The sequence below is a fragment of the Nerophis ophidion genome, linkage group LG26, assembly GCF_033978795.1.
Source record: "Nerophis ophidion isolate RoL-2023_Sa linkage group LG26, RoL_Noph_v1.0, whole genome shotgun sequence".
NCBI classification, from domain to species: domain Eukaryota; kingdom Metazoa; phylum Chordata; class Actinopteri; order Syngnathiformes; family Syngnathidae; genus Nerophis; species Nerophis ophidion.
In genome coordinates, this window is record NC_084636.1 from 39,366,036 (window position 1) to 39,387,400 (window position 21,365).

General features: G+C 42.4%; 1 protein-coding gene across 2 annotated transcripts in view; it reads right to left on the reverse strand.

Moving 5' to 3' along the window:
• LOC133543729 (vigilin-like) overlaps positions 1–21,365 on the reverse strand; it is a 75,719-nt gene that overhangs the window by 47,138 nt on the left and 7,216 nt on the right. Inside the window, exons 2-4 of one of the 2 annotated variants that reach the window (XM_061888479.1) lie at positions 18,139–18,210; positions 1,334–1,443; positions 1,114–1,268 (exon numbers count right to left, since the gene is read on the reverse strand). In XM_061888479.1, coding sequence (XP_061744463.1) covers positions 1,114–1,268; positions 1,334–1,403 — 225 coding nt within the window. In that variant the 5' untranslated portion in view covers positions 1,404–1,443; positions 18,139–18,210. Of the gene's footprint in view, positions 1–1,113; positions 1,269–1,327; positions 1,444–18,138; positions 18,211–21,365 lie in introns of both variants that reach the window. The other variant, XM_061888477.1, reaches the window with a different exon arrangement.

The following is a 21,365-nucleotide window of genomic DNA, read 5'->3' on the forward strand; positions in this document are numbered from 1 at the left end:
CGTTCGGGGTCGCGGGGGGTTGCCGAGTTGCATTAAAACTACATTTTGACCCACTTCTATGGTGGAAGAACAATAAGCCCATATATCTGAGGCTGAATTAACTTGAAACTGTTTAATGTTGCACTTTTTATATGTAAAAGAAAAATTGTCATTTTATTTCTTCTGAGCAACAACTGGAGGCAGTATAATGTGAAGTGAAGTGAATTATATTTATATAGCGCTTTTTCTCTAGTGACTCAAAGCGCTTTACATAGTGAAACCCAATATCTAAGTTACATTCAAACCAGTGTGGGTGGCACTGGGAGCAGGTGGGTAAAGTGTCTTGCCCAAGGACACAATGGCAATGACTAGGATGGCGGAAGCGGGAATCGAACCTGCAACCCTCAAGTTGCTGGCACGGCCGCTCTACCAACCGAGCTAAACGTGTTGATTAACGTGGACCCCGACTTAAACAACTTGAAAAACTTATTGGGGTGTTACCAATTAGTGGTCAATTGTAGGGAATATGTACTGTACTATCTACTAATAAAAGTCTCAAATCAATCAATCAAAAAAAGCACTTTATATGTAGAAAGGTTTTGTTAAGAAACCATTCTGAGCCTTAACTTATTTAGTTTTTATTTTATATATGTTGACCACATTAACCCTGGCAATGGACCCTGTGTGTATATTTATGTTATGCCATTGTTTACAAATTTGGTAACAAACAACCGAAAAATTTATATTTTGTTGTTTTCTTACTGTACCGAAAATGAACCTAACTGTGACCTCTAAACCGAGGTACGTACCGAACCAAAATGTTTGTGTACCGTTACACCCTTACTAAATCCCATTAAATCTTATACGTCTAGTCTCTTACGTGAATGAGCTAAATAATATTATTTGATATTTCATGGTAATGTGTTAGTAATTTCACACATACTGTAAGTTGCTATTAGGGAAAAAACTGCGACTTAAAGTCCGAAAAATACGGTATACATTTTTGAGCCTTTTTAAAGACAATCATATCATCATAGCAAATTACTGGATGACATCCTTGTGACCACACCCCCAGCGCCACAGGTATCTTGGCAGTTCCGGGGAAACCCTGACTAGTCCACTGGCGGGTCATACCTGGGTGATGACAGACGACTTCAGAGGGCGAAGTTTGGAAGCCCAGGCGCTGGTGGTCTCCTGGGTGCCCTCGGTCGTGGCCGCCTTCTCGGGTAGAGGTGGGAAGGCGTCCTTGTAGGTGGGCAGGGCCTCCTCCTCCTCCCCCGCGCCGGGTCCTGTCCCGGCAGCCGGTTATTATTACAATTCTAACACCAGTGTTCCAGAAGGTACTCACCACCACCTTGTTCTGGCAGGAGCCCGATGCGGTGCTCATTGAAGCTTTCCTGCGTAAGTACTGCGACTGAGCTCATGGTCAAAATCCCACGCTAAACACAGAGTCCGAGTGTGCCACTGGAAAGGAAAATGAACAGAAATAAGAAAATGTTTTTTTTTGGCAATGCAGAACTTCAGGCACAAGAGTTAACTCACTGTCATTTTTTATCACATCTATTTGTGGTGATCCACTACAAATATTTAAAGTACCAACGATTGTCACACAAAATTATTCTCTGCATTTGACCCATCACCCTTGATCACCGCCTGGGAGGTGAGGAGAGCAGTGAGCAGCAGCGGTGGACCCTTCAACCCTTGATGCTGAATGCCAAGCAGGGAGGTAATGGCTCCCATTTTTATAGTCTTTGCTATGACACGGCCGGGGTTTGAACTCATGACCTCCCCATCTCGGGGCGAACACTAACAATTTGATGCTACCTGTTCACCTATAACTTATGTCGTCCATCACTCGACCCTAACTTATAAACAACATAAAAAGGGAAGACGATAGCTTTTAAAACCATCCCAATATCCTGACAGTTAACAAGTTCCAGCAGCATCTCTCAAATTTAAAACTGACCCATTACCAATATTTTGGTACCGGAACCTAGATGCGTGTCGATACTTTTTTAAATAAAAGGGGACCACAAAAAAATAATTATAGGCTTTATTTTAACAAAAAAACCTTAGGGTACATAGGTTTATTATTGCAATATATCCTTAAATAACAGAATAGAATAGAACAGAATGGACTTAATCTTGTTATATGCAAATATAATGACAATAAAGGACTCCAACTTAAGATGCGGTAGTGGAAACAAATATGGGATAAACATAAATTACACAAGAAGTAATAGAGATCAAAATAATTTAAATAAACAGACTAGTATCCAATAAAAAAAGAGCAATTCTGTACAAATATAGAAAACAAAATACTGTACAAATATACAATATACAGAACAAGATAAGAGTACCGGATTTTAAAACAATCGGTGTTGGCTGTATTGCACTCAAAGGGTAATATTGCACAGAAGGGTATTAGGGTAGGATTTTGTATAATGAACATACTAGACAACTTGTCTTTTAGTAATAAGTAAATAAAGATCTGATCCGATACCAAGTAGTTACAGGATCATACATTTGTCATATTCAAAGTCCTCATGTGTCCAGGGATGTATTTTCTGAGTTGATGAACATAATGTGATTTTTTTTTTTTAAAGATTTTGTGATAAAAAAAAATATAGATGTAATCAGTAGTATAGACTAGACACACTCGTTGTCAGAATAATTGTATCCAAGTGATCACAAAACTTTGTGTTTCCACGAGTTCAAAAGACAAAAGCTGTCTTTGATCCTCCCAATCAAAAAGGCTTGGGAGCAACATGAAGGCATCGGTTTCTTTGATCTATTGTTATCCACAAGAAGACTTTGTCTTGACCTGAGATCTACAAAGCGGAGAGGAAGCAGGACCTGACACAAGCTCCAGGCATCTTTTCTTTGAACCGTTTTGTGACTAAAGGAGAGGGCAGTTTACAACCCCCTTTCCCCTTAGAAACAGCTGTTGCCATGTAATCAGGGAAAGTCCAAATAAAAGAGGTGTTCAATCCTGCCGTCAGGATTGAACACCTGACACAGACATATATACATATATACATACATATATACCTATACTGTATATACCTTTATATACGTATATACATACACCCAACTCTACATGCCCCTAAAGCTGACCAACACGCCGGATTGTAGTCAGCTGGAGGCGTGTCTTAATGAAATTAAACAATGGATGTCCGCTAACTTTTTGCAACTCAACGCCAAAAAAACGGAAATGCTGATTATCGGTCCTGCTAGACACCGAACTCTATTTAATAATACAACTCTAACATTTGACAACCAAACAATTAAACAAGGCGACACGGTAAAGAATCTGGGTGTTATCTTCGACCCAACTCTCTCCTTTGAGGCACACATTAAAAGCGTTACTAAAACGGCCTTCTTTCATCTCCGTAATATCGCTAAAATTCGCTCCATTCTGTCCACTAAAGACGCTGAGATCATTATCCATGCTTTTGTTACGTCTCGCCTCGACTACTGTAACGTATTATTTTCGGGTCTCCCCATGTCTAGCATTAAAAGATTACAGTTGGTACAAAATGCGGCTGCTAGACTTTTGACAAGAACAAGAAAGTTTGATCACATTACGCCTGTACTGGCTCACCTGCACTGGCTTCCTGTGCACTTAAGATGTGACTTTAAGGTTTTACTACTTACGTATAAAATACTACACGGTCTAGCTCCATCTTATCTTGCCGATTGTATTGTACCATATGTCCCGGCAAGAAATCTGCGTTCAAAGGACTCCGGCTTATTAGTGATTCCCAAAGCCCAAAAAAAGTCTGCGGGCTATAGAGCATTTTCCGTTCGGGCTCCAGTACTCTGGAATGCCCTCCCGGTAACAGTTCGCGATGCCACCTCAGTAGAAGCATTTAAGTCTCACCTTAAAACTCATTTGTATACTCTAGCCTTTAAATAGACTCCCTTTTTAGACCAGTTGATCTGCCGTTTCTTTTCTTTTTCTTCTATGTCACACTCTCCCGTGTGGAGGGGGTCCGGTCCGATCCGGTGGCCATGTACTGCTCGCCTGTGTATCGGCTGGGGACATCTCTGCGCTGCTGGTCCGCCTACGCTTGGGATGGTTTCCTGCTGGCTCCGCTGTGAACGGGACTCTTGCTGCTGTGTCTTGGATCCTCTTTGGACTGGACTCTCGCGACTGTGTTGGATCCATTGTGGATTGAACTTTCACAGTATCATGTTAGACCCGCTCGACATCCATTGCTTTCCTCCTCTCTAAGGTTCTCATAGTCATCATTGTCACCGACGTCCCACTGGGTCATTATTGTCACCAATGTCCCACTGGGTGTGAGTTTTCCTACCGAGGATGTCGTGGTGGTTTGTGCAGCCCTTTGAGACACTAGTGATTTAGGGCTATATAAGTAAACATTGATTGATTGATTGATTGATACCTATACTGTATATACCTTTATATACATACATATATACCTATACTGTATATACCAAACAATCCGTCACTCCTAATCGCTAAATCCCACGAAATCTTCTTCCTCGATGTCGCTTCTCTTGTCACTTTCTGCTGCATATTTCACTACGTCCAGCTTGTAATCTGCAGTACATGATTTCCTTCTCAGTTTTTATAATTTACCGCCAACGTTGAAATTACCCATTTTAATAGCTACGGCAGTAGCATATAGCAATTAGCATCCCATGACCCACAATGCACTTCTGCCATGACCCTCCCCCGCCAAATTCTTATTGATTGACGTGTGTGTGACGATTGCTGACATTTTCTTTGTCTCTTCCGCGAGTGACATACATAATATGATTTGATATTTTACGACAGGGGGCACCAGGTAGCCTGTAAGGACCAGATGAGTTGCCCGCTGGCCTGTTCTAAAAATAGCTCAAATAGCAGCACTTACCAGTGAGCAGCCTCTATTTTTTTTTATTTTTTTTTTTTTTATTAGCGAGCTGGTCTCACTTTGATATTTTTAATTCTAAGAGAGACAAAACTCAAATAGGATTTGACAATCAAAGAAAATATTTTAAAGACTTGGTCTTCACTTGTTTAAATAAATTGATTTATTTTTTTTACTTTGCTTCTTATAACTTTCAGAAAGACAATTTTAGAGAAAAAAATACAACCTTAATAATGATTTTATGATTTTTAAACACATACCTTTTTATCTTTTAAATTCCTTCCTCTTCTTTCCTGACAATTTAAATCAATGTTCAAGTGAATTATTTTTTTTCATTGTAGAAACTTATAAATAAATGTTTATTTAATTCTTCATTTTATCTTCTGTTTTTTCGACTAAAACTATTTGTGAAATATTTCTTCAAACTTATGATTTAAATCCAAAAAGATTACTCTGGCAAATCTAGAAAATCTGTCAAATCCAATTTAAATCTTATTTCAAGGTCTTTTGAATTTCTTTTAACATTTTTGTCCTGGAAAATCTAGAAGAAATAATGATTTGTCTTTGTTAGAACTATAGCTTGGTCCAATTTGTTATATATTCTGACAAAGTGCGGATTGGATTTTAACCTATTTAAAACATCCATCCATCCATTTTCTACCACTTATTCCCTTTGGGGTTGCGGGGGGCGCTGGCGCCTATCTCGGCTACAATCAGGCGGAAGGCGATGTACACCCAGGACAAGTCGCCACCTCATCGCAGGGCCAACACAGATAGACAACATTCACACACTAGGGACCTCAGTAGAAGCATTTAAGTCTCACCTTAAAACTCATCTGTATACTCTAGCCTTTAAATAGACCTCCTTTTTAGACCAGTTGATCTGCCGCTTCTTTTCTTTCTCCTATGTCCCCCCCTCCCTTGTGGAGGGGGTCCGGTCCGATGACCATGGATGAAGTACTGGCTGTCCAGAGTCGAGACCCAGGATGGACCGCTCGCCTGTATCGGTTGGGGACGTCTCTACGCTGCTGATCCGCTTGAGATGGTTTCCTGTGGACGGGACTCTCGCTGCTGTCTTGGATCCGCTTGAACTGAACTCTCGCGGCTGTGTTGGATCCACTATGGATTGAACTTTCACAGTATCATGTTAGACCCGCTCGACATCCATTGCTTTCGGTCCCCTAGAGGGGGGGGGTTGCCCACATCTGAGGTCCTCTCCAAGGTTTCTCATAGTCAGCATTGTCACTGGCGTCCCACTGGATGTGAATTCTCTCTGCCCACTGGGTGTGAGTTTTCCTTGCCCTTTTGTGGGTTCTTCCGAGGATGTTGTAGTCGTAATGATTTGTGCAGTCCTTTGAGACATTTGTGATTTGGGGCTATATAAATAAACATTGATTGATTGATTGATTGATTTAGTGTTGCCAATCAACCTATCCCCAGGTGCATGTCTTTGGAGGTGGGAGGAAGCCGGAGTACCCGGAGGGAACCCACGCATTCACGGGGAGAACATGCAAACTCCACACAGAAAGATCCCGAGCCCAGGATTGAACCCTGACTACTCAGGACCTTCGTATTGTGAGGCAGACGCACTAACCCCTCTGCCACCGTGAAGCCTATTTAAAACATGTCATCAAAAATATATTTTTTATTGTGAGAAATCATTAAGATGATCAGTGTTTCCACAAAGATAAATATCAATAATTATTAATAATAACATATTTAAAGGTAAATTGGGCAAATTATTTAAGTGTGTATCAAAATGGTAGCTCTTTGCATTAATCAGTACCTAAGAAGTAGCTCTTGGTTTCAAAAAGGTTGGTGACCCCTGTTTTACGGTAATGTGTTAATAATTTCACACATAAGTCTCTCTGGAAACCAAACTATGAAAAAAACTGTGACTTATAATCTGAAAAATACGGTACTTTAACAAAACCAGTTCTTTGAGAAGGTCCTCAACTACACACCAAATCCTGCAAAATGCGTCAAAGAGCCGACGCCCTCAGCAAAGCCCTACGTCACGAAGACCTGGCGGGACAGACGGGTTCCTTACTTAAGGTGTCGGTGGAGGGGTTAATAGACAAGACCACCCTTCCCCCCGTCCTAACCCCGTACATATTTCACAAACCCCCTTGGAAGGCCTCTTCCTCCACCCTCTCTCCGGCCAACACTCCTGACTGCTCGCAAACTTTGGAGAGGGGCTTAAAGACTGAACACGTGTTGGAGAACATCGTTGTGAAGTCAACGTGAGGAGCGATCAAGCATCCGAAACCTTTGAAGCACTTCAATGGCTTTTGTGCAGAGACAGAAAGTGCAACTCACGCGGGTAAAAAAAAATGGAGATCAGATAAGTAATAGTCATAGCTCATACTAGTTTTATCTCTGCAAACATGCCTCCATCTTGTCAACAATATTAGTGGTGGTAGTCAATGACCATGGCTTTTATATTACAGCATCAATTTATATACCCCGACCTGCTCCAAGTACAACTATAACTAAACACACAACCTGCCCACTCAACTATGTGGACATTACATCCATCCATTTTCTACCGCTTATTCCCTTTCGGGGTCGCGGGGGGCGCTGGCGCCTATCTCAGCTACAATCGGGCGGAAGGCGGGGTACACCCTGGACAAGTCGCCACCTCATCGCAGGGCCAACACAGATAGACAGACAACATTCACACACTAGGGCCAATTTAGTGTTGCCAATCAACCTATCCCCAGGTGCATGTCTTTGGAAGTGGGAGGAAGCCGGAGTACCCGGAGGGAACCCACGCACTCACGGGGAGAACATGCAAACTCCACACAGAAAGATCCCGAGCCTGGATTTGAACCCAGGACTGCAGGACCTTCGTATTGTGAGGCAGACGCACTAACCCCTCTGCCACCGTGAAGCCCGTGGACATTACAATTTAAAATGGCACCCATGTAAATGAATAACAAAGCATGATGGGTAATAAGAAACAAGTAAATGCTTTTTTTGGTGTGAACATCTGTTGATCCCAACTACTTGTGCAATGTGAACTAATATACAACAATGTAGCTCTGCACTGAGCTTGAAGCACTTGAACCACTGTAGGGACTTTATTCCTGATGTGTCCTGAGGTCATGCAGCAACCTAACGTTTTATGTGGTTCTGCTTTGTATTTTTAATTTTATTGTTATTATTATTATTATTATTGAACTGTTTTTGTCAGATGTTAGTGCTGTATAACGTTTATGTACCAGTACTAGGGGTTGTCTCGATACCCGTACCAAAATGTATTTTGATACCTTTCTAAATAAAGGGGACCACAAAAAAGTCATTATTGTCTTTATTTGAACAAAAAAAATTTAGGGGAAGTAAAACATGCTTATTATTGTAATGTAGTCTTTAAATAAAATAGTGAACATACTAGACAACTTGTCTTTTAGTAGTAAGTAAACAAAGAAAGACTCCTAATTAGTATGCAGTAATATGTATCTACCTATTATTTTGTACATTATGGACAAACTGTTAAAATTGATTAATAATAAACGTGTTCATTTCCTGTTAATATCTGCTTATTTTCCCTTTTAACATGTTATCTACATGTCTGTAAAAATGTAATAATCACTTATTCTTCTCTTCTTTGGCGCAGTGGGGAGAGTGGCCATGCGCAACCCGAGCGTCCCTGGTTCAATCCCCACCTAGTACCAACCTCGTCACGCCCGTTGTGTCCTGAGCAAGACACTTCACCCTTGCTCCTGATGGGTGCCGGTTGGCGCCTTGCATGGCAGCTCCCTCCATCAGTGTGTGAATGTGTGTGTGAATGGGTAAATGTGGAAGTAGTGTCAAAGCGCTTTGAGTACCTTGAAGGTAGAAAAGCGCTATACAAGTACAACCCATTTATATTAGTTTCGGATGATACCACAAAATATAGGTATCGATCTGATACCAAGTAGTTACAGGATTATACATTGGTCATATTCAAAGTCCTCATGTGTCCAGGGACGTATTTACTGACTTTAAACATAATATGAACGAATATTGTGACGATAAAAAATATCAATGTAATCATAGTAGTATATGCTAAATGCGCTTTTGTGCTTGGTATCATTACAGTGGATGTCAGGTATGGATCCACACATGGCGTTGGTTTACATTTACGGTGAGCTATTGTATCCTCTTACGGCGTGTAGTGAAGCATGTTTAGCTGTTCCTCGTCCTGTAGTGATAATGGTACTTGTAAGAAACTTACATTATTTGTCGCCACGGAGGCCAGGGTTAGTGATTTAGAAGTAGCTAAAACACTGCGGATGGACACTAGACGCTAGCTAGCTAGTAGCCTCGTCTTAAAGCACCCCTTCCTGAGGGTGTTTCAGTGTTTTAACTTTCTTTACTTCTTACACCAAAATGTGTCCATTCTCCCTTTTCTGTCTACACACGGTGTCTGCTTGTAAGTACTCTGTGTGTGTGCGCTGCCTAACATGCTCTTCTGCTCGTAAAACCAGCAATGTCATAACAAAATATGGCGAACCGGTACTTTTCAAACAGTATAGTACCCTTTTTGATTAATTAGTAACGCAATACTATACTAGCACCGGTATACCGTACAACCCTAACGGGTAGATGTTTGTTTGTTTTTTTAAATGGACCATGTTGTATATCATCAACCTGCCAGGGACTACAGATGGAAATTAGCCTTTGGCTACAATCTGGCACATTTTCATGTTCATTAATGTGCCGTGTCCCATGTAACAAGTAAGGATATCAAACTAATACTCTCAACTCCACACTTAGTCATGTTTGGCACATTTTAGTTGCTTGACTGATTGCAAAACTTTAAAAGGAGGTTGTCACAGAAGTAAGAAAGGTTGGAGTGCAACTTTCACATTAAATGTTTTATTGTTTACACTCCATATTGTCGTTTCGGCAACAACAGCACCAACACCGTGGGTACTCCATGGACTCCGCCCACCTCATGCTAACAAGACAAGATGAATTCTGTTAATGCACTTCATATCAACCATTAAAAAGCATGTGAAATCAAGCACTTTCACAGAAGAGCGACGGCAGCCTGACTTGAAGCCCCGAGAACGAGCACCTGCCCATGCCGGAGGCCGTTGGGTATGGGGCACAAAGCTATATGACCACACCCACCAGTTGGACTTAATTAACCTTTTCCAGGCGCCTGCTTGTTTTTACTTCTGCGGAATGAAAATTGTGGACACCTGCACAACACGCCGTTTTCCCCCAAGACAAACGGTTAGCCTTGAGTGCCAAAAAACTCCCTATTTGAAATCATGCACATCCGTTTGAATTTAGGGAACAGGGAAATGTAATTGAATGACCATGTGATACATCCATCCATCCATTTTCTACCGCTTATTCCCTTCTGGGGTCGCGGGGGGCGCTGGCGCCTATCTCAGCTACAATCGGGCGGAAGGCGGGGTACACCCTGGACAAGTCGCCACCTCATCGCAGGGCCAACACAGATAGACAGACAACATTCACACACTAGGGACCATTTAGTGTTGCCAATCAACCTATCCCCAGGTGCATGTCTTTGGAGGTGGGAGGAAGCCGGAGTAGCCGGAGGGAACCCACGCAGTCACGGGGAGAACATGCAAACTCCACACAGAAAGATCCCGAGCCTGGATTTGAACCCAGGACTGCAGGACCTTCGTATTGTGAGGCAGACGCACTAACCCCTCTGCCACCGTGAAGCCCCCATGTGATACAATAGTTACACCAAATAATGCTTTATTTAGCTCGGTTGGTAGAGTGGCCGTGCCAGCAACTCGAGGGTTGCAGGTTCGATTCCCGCTTCCACCATCCTAGTCACTGCCGTTGTGTCCTTGGGCAAGACACTTTACCCACCTGCTCCCAGTGCCACCCACACTGGATTAAATGTAACTTAGATATTGGGTTTCACTATGTAAAGCGCTTTGAGTCACTCGAGAAAAGCGCTATATAAAAATAATTCACTTCACTAACTATTTTGTCATTTATCATATAGAGTGTTTTTCAACCACTGTGCGCCGCAAGATACAGTATGGTGTGCCGTGGGAGATGATCCAGTTTCACCTATTTGGGTTAAAAATATTTTTTGCATACCAGAAATTATAGTAAATGATGTGTTGTTGTTGAGTTATACTCCTCCATATCAGTAGGTGGCAGCCAGTAGCTATGCTTTATAGACGTGGGAAACAGCGAGAGGCAGTGTGCAGGTAAAAAGGTGTCTAGTGCTTAAACCAAAAATAAAAAAAGGTGAGTGCCCCTAAGAAAAGGCATTGAAGCTTAGGGAAGGCTATGCGAAACGAAACTAAAACTGAACCGGCTAACAAAGTAAACAAAAACAGAATACTTGACAACAGCAAAGACAAAGTACATCCGAATTTTTTTTGTAGTCTTTGTTATTGTTTACAAACTCAGGAAATAAGTACCTGTACACAGGAGGATTTAAGGGGCAATAACCATAAGGAGAGTCAAACCTCGGATTCAGGAGGAACAGTGTGGTTTTCGTCCTGGTCGTGGAACTGTGGACCAGCTCTATACTCTCTGCAGGGTTCTTGAGGGTGCATGGGAGTTTGCCCAACCAGTCTACATGTGCTTTGTGGACTTGGAGAAGGCATTCGACCGTGTCCCTCGGGAAGTCCTGTGGGGAGTGCTCAGAGAGTATGGGATATCGGACTGTCTTATTGTGGCGGTCCGCTCCCTGTATGATCAGTGTCAGAGCTTGGTCCGCATTGCCGGCAGTAAGTCGAACACATTTCCAGTGAGGGTTGGACTCCGCCAAGGCTGTCCTTTGTCACCCATTCTGTTCATAACTTTTATGGACAGAATTTCTAAGCACAGTCAAGGCGTTGAGGGGTTCCGGTTTGGTGACCGCAGGATTAGGTCTCTGCTTTTTGCAGATGATGTGGTCCTGATGGCTTCATCTGACCGGGATCTTCAGCTCTCACTGGATCGGTTTGCAGCCGAGTGTGAAGCGACCGGAATGAGAATCAGCACCTCCAAGTCCGAGTCCATGGTTCTCGCCCGGAAAAGGGTGGAATGCCATCTCCGGGTTGGGGAGGAGACCCTGCCCCAAGTGGAGGAGTTCAAGTACCTAGGAGTCTTGTTCACGAGTGAGGGAAGAGTGGATCGTGAGATCGACAGGCGGATCGGTGCGGCGTCTTCAGTAATGCGGACGTTGTACCGATCCGTTGTGGTGAAGAAGGAGCTGAGCCGGAAGGCAAAGCTCTCAATTTACCGGTCGATCTACGTTCCCATCCTCACCTATGGTCATGAGCTTTGGGTCATGACCGAAAGGATAAGATCACGGGTACAAGCGGCCCAAATGAGTTTCCTCTCCCTTAGAGATAGGGTGAGAAGCTCTGCCATCCGGGAGGAACTCAAAGTAAAGCCGCTGCTCCTCCACATGGAGAGGAGCCAGATGAGGTGGTTCGGGCATCTGGTCAGGATGCCACCCGAGCGCCTCCCTAGGGAGGTGTTTAGGGCACGTCCAACCGGTAGGAGGCCACGGGGAAGACCCAGGACACGTTGGGACGACTATGTCTCCCGGCTGGCCAGGGAACGCCTCGGGATACCCCGGGAAGAGCTAGACAAAGTGGCTGGGGAAAGGGAAGTCTGGGTTTCCCTGCTTAGGTTGTTGCCCCCGCGACCCGACCTCGGATAAGCGGAAGAAGATGGATGGATGGATAACCATAAGGATTCAAATCAGAGCCAATAGTAGGAAATGGGGTTGTACAGTATAACGGTACTAGTACGGTACCGCGATACTAATTAATCCTATTTGGTACTATACCGTCTCTAAAAAGTACTGGGGGGCCCCCATGATGGCGCATCGTCGTCACGTCATGATATTGCTGGTTTTACGAGCAGAGGAGCATGTTGGGCAGCGCACACACACACACACACACACAGTATTTACAAGCAGACACAGAAAAGGGAGAATGGACGCATTTTGGTGTAAAAAGTAAAGATAAAGGTGAAGTTATAACACCCACAGGAAGAGGTGCTTTAAGACATGGCGAGCTAGCTAGCAGCAAACGTCCATCCGCAGTGTTTTAGCTACTTCAAAATCACTAATCCTGGCCTCCTTGGTGACAAATTAGGTAAGTTACTTACAAGTTGCATTATCACTGCAGGACGAGGAATAGCCAAACATGCTTCACTACGGACCTTATGAGGATACAATAGCTCACCAGCGTCACGATAAAAAACAAACGCCATGGGTGGATCTACACCTAACATCCACTGCAATGACACCAAGTACAGGCGTGTATCTAGTCGATACTAATATAATTACATCAATATTTTTTAGCATTATAGAATGTTTTATAGGTTTTTTTATTTCATATTATGTTTAAAAAGTGAGGAAATACGTCCCTGGACACATGAGGACTTTGAATATGACCAATGTATGATCCTGTAATTACTTGGTATTGAATTGTGTGGTATCAGCCAAAACTAATGTAAAGTATCAAAGAAGAGAAGAATAAGTGATTATTACATTTTAGCAGAAGTATAGATAGAACATGTTAAAACAGAAATTAAGCATATATTAACAGTAAATAAACAAGTAGATTAATAATCCAGTTTTACAGTTTGTCCCTCATAATGTAGACGAAATAATAGGTGTACAAATGACATCCTACCGAGGATGTCGTGGTGGTTTGTGCAGCCCTTTGAGACACTAGTGATTTAGGGCTATATAAGTAAACATTGATTGATTGATTGATTGAAGATAAGTTACTGCATACGTCAGCAAACTAATTAAGAGTCTTTGATTGTTTACTTACTACTAAAAGACAAGGTGTCTAGCATGTTCACTACTTTATTTAAAGACTAAATTACAATAATAACCACGTTTCATGTACACTAAAATTTTTTTGTTCAAATAAAGCTAATAACGCCATTTTTCTGTGGTCCTCTATATTTAGAAGAGGATCAAAATACATTTTGGTACAGATACCTGTACCAAAATATTGGTATCGGGACAACCCTAGTAAGAAACAACAAAACATAATTGGTATTGTTACACCGCCATCCTGTAGTTTTTTGTCTGATTTCCATTTGTATGATTTTCCATTGCTTTCCTCCTCTCCAAGGTTCTCATAGTCATCATTGTCACCGACGTCCCACTGGGTGTGAGTTTTCCTTGCCCTTATGTGGGCCTACCGAGGATGTGGTAGTGGTTTGTGCAGCCCTTTGAGACACTAGTGATTTAGAGCTATATAAGTAAACATTGATTGATTGATTGATTGATTATAATTGTGATAAAAAATTAAATCATTCAATGTTACAAATTTGAAGTATCAACATCAGCACTGGTACTGCCTCTGTAACTATTTGGTAATGGCCCGATAATCTGTGGTATCGCCCAAAACTAATGTAAAGTATCACATAAGAACATGTGATTATTACATTTCAAACAGAAGAATGCACCGTATTTTCCGGGTAAGTCGCTCCGGAGTACAAGTCGCACTGGCCGAAAATGCATAATAAAGAAGGAAAAAAACATATATACGTCGCACTGTAGTAGAAGTCGCATTTTCGGGGAAAATTTGATAAAATCCAACACCAAGAACAGACATTTGAAAGGCAATTTAAAATAAATAAAGAATAGTGAACAACAGGCTGAATAAGTGTAGGTTATATGAGGCATAAATAACCAACTGCTATGTTAAGTAACATATTATGGTAAGAGTCATTCAAATAACTATAACATATAGAACATGCTATACCTTTACCAAACTATCTGTCACTCCTAATCCATAAATCCCATGAAATCTTCTTCCTCGATGTCGCTTCTAAACAACTCAGCCAACTTCAAAGGTATGCGCCGCTTCCTCTTGTCGTTTTCTGCTGCATATTTCACTACGTCCAGCTTGTAATCTGCAGTACATGATTTCCTTTTCGCTGCCATTTTTGTTCAGCCCTTCTCAGTTTTCACAAGTTACCGCCAACGATGAAAGGATCCATTTTAATAGCTACGGTAGTAGCATATAGCAGTTAGCATTCCATGACCCACAATGCACTTCTGCCATGACCCTCCCCCGCCGAATTCTTATTGGTTGATGTTTGTGTGACGATTGCTGACATTTTCTTCCTCTCTTCCGCGAATGAGATGAATAATGTTGATATTTTACGGTAATGTGTTAATTTCACACATAAGTCGCTCCGGAGTACATGTGAACTATGAAAAAAAAGTGACTTATAGTCCGAAAAATACGGTAAGCGGACATTAACAAGTAGATGAATAATGGGTTTCACATCTGGGATGTCATTATGGTTTGTGCAGCCCTTCCAAGAACGTGTAACTAATGTAAATAAACTGATTAATGAGTTTTGAGAAAATAACAACTGATAAAGATGCAATATATTACTGCATATGTCTGCAGTCCTGGGTTCAAATCCAGGCTCGGGATCTTTCTGTGTGGAGTTTGCATGTTTTCCCCGTGAATGCGTGGGTTCCCTCCGGATACTCCGGCTTCCTCCCACCTCCAAAGACATGCACCTGGGGATAGGTTGATTGGCAACTCTAAATTGGCCCTAGTGTGTGAATGTTGTCTGTCGATCTGTGTTGGCCCTGCGATGAGGTGGCGACTTGTCCAGGGTGTACCCTGCCTTCCGCCCAATTGTAGCTGAGATAGGCGCCAGCGCCCCCCGCGACCCTGAAAGGGAATAAGCTGGAGGAAATGGATGGATGGATGGATGTCAGCAGCCAAACTCCGTCCCTACCTAACCCATTCTGAAAAGGTTCCATTATTTATATACACCAAAAATATACATTGTTATCACAGGTGGCTCTAAAATATATATAACAATATGGGTTTTGGGCCAAATCTATTCAACTGGCGGCCGAACATCGCCCAACTCGGCTTGATGAAACCATTCCAACATGTATGCAGTACTCCCACCACCCACAGGGGGCAGCAGCAAGGCACGTGTCACAATGACGCAGCAGTCCAGTGCAAAAAGACGGCTCATTCAAACCAAAAAATGGAATGAAAGGCTCTATGTCGATGATGATGATTTCATTTTCCAGCATGATCTGGCACCTGCCCACAGCGCCAAAACCACCAGTAACTGGTGTACTGACCATGGCATTACTGTCCTCCATTGGCCTGCCAACTCCCCTGACCTGAACCCCATAGAGAATTTGTGGGGTATTGTGAAAAAGAAGCTGAAAGACGCCAGACCCAATGATGCAAAAAAAGCTAAAGGCCGCTATTGAAGCATCCTGGGCATCCATAACACCTCAGCAATGCCACAGGCAGATTGCCTCCATGCCACGCCGCATTGATGCAGTAATTCGTTCAAAAGGATTCCCACTCAATTAATGAGTGCAAAATATTCAAATTTTTTGAGATAAGATTTTTGAGTTTTCTTAAGCTGTATGCCATAATTCAAATACAAATATTAAATGTTTATTATATTTTGCTCCAGTTTGGTCCATATTTTCTATAGGTCATACAAAATACGAATAACTTTTAATACCGACCGATACTAAACACTAATATCGTGATAGTTTTCAGCCATATCACCCATACAAGAGATATGATGCTCGCTGTTCGCCCTCGCACATACACTTTTAATAACGCACTTGCTCTTCCAGAGAATAAGAAGACAGTCTTCCCATCCTAGCAACTTTGTCAACGTATTACACGTGACTTGTGGCGACAAATCATGCAAAGACGGACGTACAAACCCTGTTTCCATATGAGTTGGGAAACTGTGTTAGATGTAAATATAAACGGAATACAATTATTTGCAAATCCTTTTCAACCCATATTCAGTTGAATGCACTACAAAGACAAGATATTTGATGTTCAAACTCAAACTGTATTTCTTTTTTGCAAATAATAATTGACTTAGAATTCCATGGCTGCAACACATGCCAAAGTAGTTGGGAAAGGGCATGTTCACCACTGTGTTACATCACGCTTCATAATACGCCACACATTTTCGATGGGAGACAGGTCTGGACTGCAGGGGGGCCAGGAAAGTACCCGCACTTTTTTTTACGAAGCCACGTTGTTGTAACACGTGCTGAATGTGGCTTGGCATTGTCTGGCTGAAATAAGCAGGGGCGTCTATGAAAAAGACGGCAGCATATGTTGTTCCAAAACCTGTAAGTACCTTTCAGCATTAATGGTGTCTTCACAGATGTGTAAGTTACCCATGCCCTGGGCACTAATGCACCCCCATACCATCACAGATGCTGGCTTTTGAACTTTGCACCGATAACAGTCTGGATGGTTCGCTTCCCCTTTTCTTTCGGATGACATTATGTCGAATATTTCCCCAAAAATTTTGAAATGTGGACTCGTCAGACCACAGAACACTTTTCCACTTTGCATCAGTCCATCTTAGATGATCTCGGGCCCAGAGAAGCCAGCGGCGTTTCTGGATGTTGTTGATAAACGGCTTTCGCTTTGCATAGTAGAGCTTTAACTTGCACTTACAGATGTAGCGATGAACTGTATTTAGTGACAGTGGTTTTCTGAAGTGTTCATGAGCCCATGTGGTGATATCCTTTAGAGATTGATGTCAGTTGTTGATACAGTGCTGTCTGAGGGATCGAAGGTCACGGTCATTCAGTGTTGGTTTCCGGCCATGCCGCTTACGTGGAGTGATTTCTCCAGATTCTCTGAACCTTTTGATGATATTATGGAGCGTAGATGTTGAAATATCTAAATTTCTTGCAATTGCACTTTGAGAAACGTTGTTCTTAAACTGTTTGACTATTTGCTCACGCAGTTGTGGACAAAGGGGTGTACCTCGCCCCATCCTTTCTTGTGAAAGACTAAACATTTTTTGGGAAGCTGTTTTTATACCCAATCATGGCACCCACCTGTTCCCAATTAGCCTGCACACCTGTGGGATGTTCCAAATAAGTGTTTGATGAGCATTCCTCAACTTTATCAGTGTTTATTGCCACCTTTCCCAACTTCTTTGTCACCTGTTGCTGGCATCAAATTGTAAAGTTAATGATTATTTGCACAAAATTTTTTTTTTATCAGTTTGAACATCAAATATGTTGTCTTTGTAGCATATTCAACTGAATATGGGTTGAAAATGATTTGCAAATCATTGTATTCTGTTTATATTTACATCTAACACAATTTCCCAACTCTTATGGAAACGGGGTTTGTATTTTAACTACATTTTTGCAAATGTGCCACGGCCAATTATGTAACATTTGACAATGACGTTACTGTGACCACACCCAACACGCCCTCTGGCACAAATAGAATTGTCCTGTGGGAAACACTGGTCATGCAGGTGTAAAAAGAAGTGCACTCACCAGCTAAATGGTCAGTTACCAGATAATCCGTCCTGTAAAGTTGCAAGTTCCCGTCAGCCTGCCAGCTTTTGCCTTCAGAGAAAAAACAAAATTAAAATCAATAAGTTCAAAACAAAGTGAAAATAGACTTGAGTGTTCCATGTACTTGTGGCAGCACACAACCACACACCTAAAAGTCTTAAGTGCTGTATTGTTTTCAGAAAAAAAATAAGTTGTGAATGATGCCATTACGATGACAGAATTTCTAGGCGCAGTCAAGGCGTTGACGGGTTCCGGTTTGGTAGACGCAGGATTAGGTCTCTGCTTTTTGCAGATGATGTGGTCCTGATGGCTTCATCTGACCGGGATCTTCAGCTCTTACTGGATCGGTTCGCAGCAGAGTGTGAAGCGACCGGAATGAGAATCAGCACCTCCAAGTCCGAGTCCATGGTTCTCGCCCGGAAAAGGGTGGAGTGCCATCTCCGGGTTGGGGAGGAGACCCTGCCCCAAGTGGAGGAGTTCAAGTACCTAGGAGTCTTGTTCACGAGTGAGGGAAGAGTGGATGGTGAGATCGACAGGCGGATCGGTGCGGCGTCTTCAGTAATGCGGACGTTGTACCGATCCGTTGTGGTGAAGAAGGAGCTGAGCCGGAAGGCAAAGCTCTCAATTTACCGGTCGATCTACGTTCCCATCCTCACCTATGGTCATGAGCTTTGGGTCATGACCGAAAGGATAAGATCACGGGTACAAGCGGCCCAAATGAGTTTGGGTCTCTCCCTTAGAGATAGGGTGAGAAGCTCTGCCATCCGGGAGGAACTCAAAGTAAAGCCGCTGCTCCTCCACATCGAGAGGAGCCAGATGAGGTGGTTCGGGCATCTGGTCAGGATGCCACCCGAACGCCTCCCTAGGGAGGTGTTTATGGCACGTCCAACCGGTAGGAGGCCACGGGGAAGACCCAGGACACGTTGGGAAGACTATGTCTCCCGGCTGGCCTGGGAACGCCTCGGGATCCCCGGGAAGAGGGAAGTCTGGGTTTCCCTGCTTAGGCTGTTGCCCCCGCGACCCGACCTCGGATAAGCGGAAGATGATGGATGGATGGATGATGCCATTAAAAAAATCTGCAAAATATTGTCGGTTCCAAGAATAAAAGTTGTAATATTTATTACTACGTACGAGCATGTTTGAGAGAAGACATTATGAGATGAATACAATCTACACCAGTGTTTTTCAACCTTTTTTGAGCCAAAGCACATTTTTTGCGTTGAAAAAATGTGAAGGCCCACCAGCAGCAGAAATCATTAAAAAACAAACTCAGTTGACAATAACAAGTCGTTGTCACAATTGTTGAATATGACTTAAAATCATAGGCAAGCGTGCATTACTATAGCTCTTGTCTCAAAGTAGGTGTACTGTCACCACCTGTCACATCACACCCTGACTTTTAAAGGCCTACTGAAAGCCACTACTACCCACCACACAGTCTGATAGTTTATATTTTAGTGATGAAATATTAATATTGCAACACATTAATATTGCCTTTTTAGTTTACTAAATTACAATTTTAAATTTCCTGGGAGTTTCGTCTTGAAAACGTTGTGTAATGATGACGTGTACGCAAGACGTCACGGGCTGTTAGGAATACGGCGCTGCACACACACACAGCTAAAAGTCGTCTGCTTTAACGGCATAATTACACAGTATTTTGGAGATCTTTGTTGCTGAATATTTTGCAATTTGTTCAATTAATATTGGAGAAGTCACAGTAGAAAGATGGAGTTGGGAAGCTTTAGCCTTTAGCCACACAAACACACGGTGATTCCTTGTTTAAAATTCCTGGAGGTGAAACTTTCCTATGGATCAGAGCGCGGTCAAGCCAACATGGATCCCGACCAAATGTCAACCAGCAGGTTTCGGTGAGATAATTGTGGTTAAAAAGTCAGTTCTTACCGGATATCAGCTGCGCTTGTGCCGTCCATAGCTGCAGTCGACACGCGTCAAGACACCCTTCCGACTATCAGGTACTATTTAACTCACTAAAACACTAGCAACACAATAGAAAGTTAAGGGATTTCCCAGAATTATCCTAGTAAATGTCTCTAAAAGCATCGGAATCCGTCCCAATGCAATCGCGTTTTTTTTTTTAAAACTTTTTATATATATTTTTTCTAGTCCGTTGCTATCAATATCCTCAAACACGAATCTTTCATCCTCGCTCAAATTAATGGGGAAATTGTCGTTTTCTCGGTCCGAATAGCACTTTTTGTTGGAGGCTCCCATTAAAAACAATGAATATATGAGGAGCCTCCACACGTGTGACGTCATCGTCTGCGACTTCCTTTACAGGGCATTTCTCTTAACACCGAAAGTTGCGAACTTTATGGTCGATGTTCTCTACTAAATCCTTTCAGCAAAAATATGGCAATATGGCGAAATGATCAAGTATGACACATAGAATGGACCTGCTATCCCCGTTTAAATAGAAAATGTAATTTCAGTAGGCCTTTAACTGTTTTCCTGTGTGTAGTGTTTTAGTTCTTGTCCTGCGCTCCTATTTTGGTGGCTTTTTCTCTTTTTTGGATATTTTCCTGTAGCAGTTTCATGTCTTCCTTTGAAGAATATTCCCTGCATCTACTTTGTTTGAGCAATCAAGAATATTCCAGTTGTATTTCTCCTTCTTTGCAGGGATATTGTTGATTGTCATGTCATGTTTGGATGTACTTTGTCTTTGCACCACAGTAAGTCTTTGCTGTCGTCCAGCATTCTGTTTTTGTTTACTTTGTAGCCAGATCAGTTTTAGTTTGGTTATGCGTAGCCTTCCTTAAGCTTCAATGCCTTTTCTTAGGGGCACTCACCTTTTGTTTATTTTTGGTTTAAGCATTAGACACCTTTTTACCTGCACACTGCCTACCGCTGTTTCCGACATCTACAAAGCAATTAACTAATGGCTGCCACCTACTGATATGAAAGAGTATTACACGGTTACCCTGCCGACCTCTAGACAGCAACGACACATCATTTGCAAACTATAATTACTGGTTTGCAAAAAAATACTTTAAACCCAAATAAGTGAAATTTGATCATCTCCCACGGCACACCAGACTGTATCTCACAGCACACTAATGTGCCGCGGCACAGTGGTTGAAAAACACTGATCAAGCAGACGTGTAAAAAGGTAGTGCAATCCTATAATATCGTTAAACATATAATGCGAATAATTTCATTTGTTCAAACAAGTCTCAATGGTACAA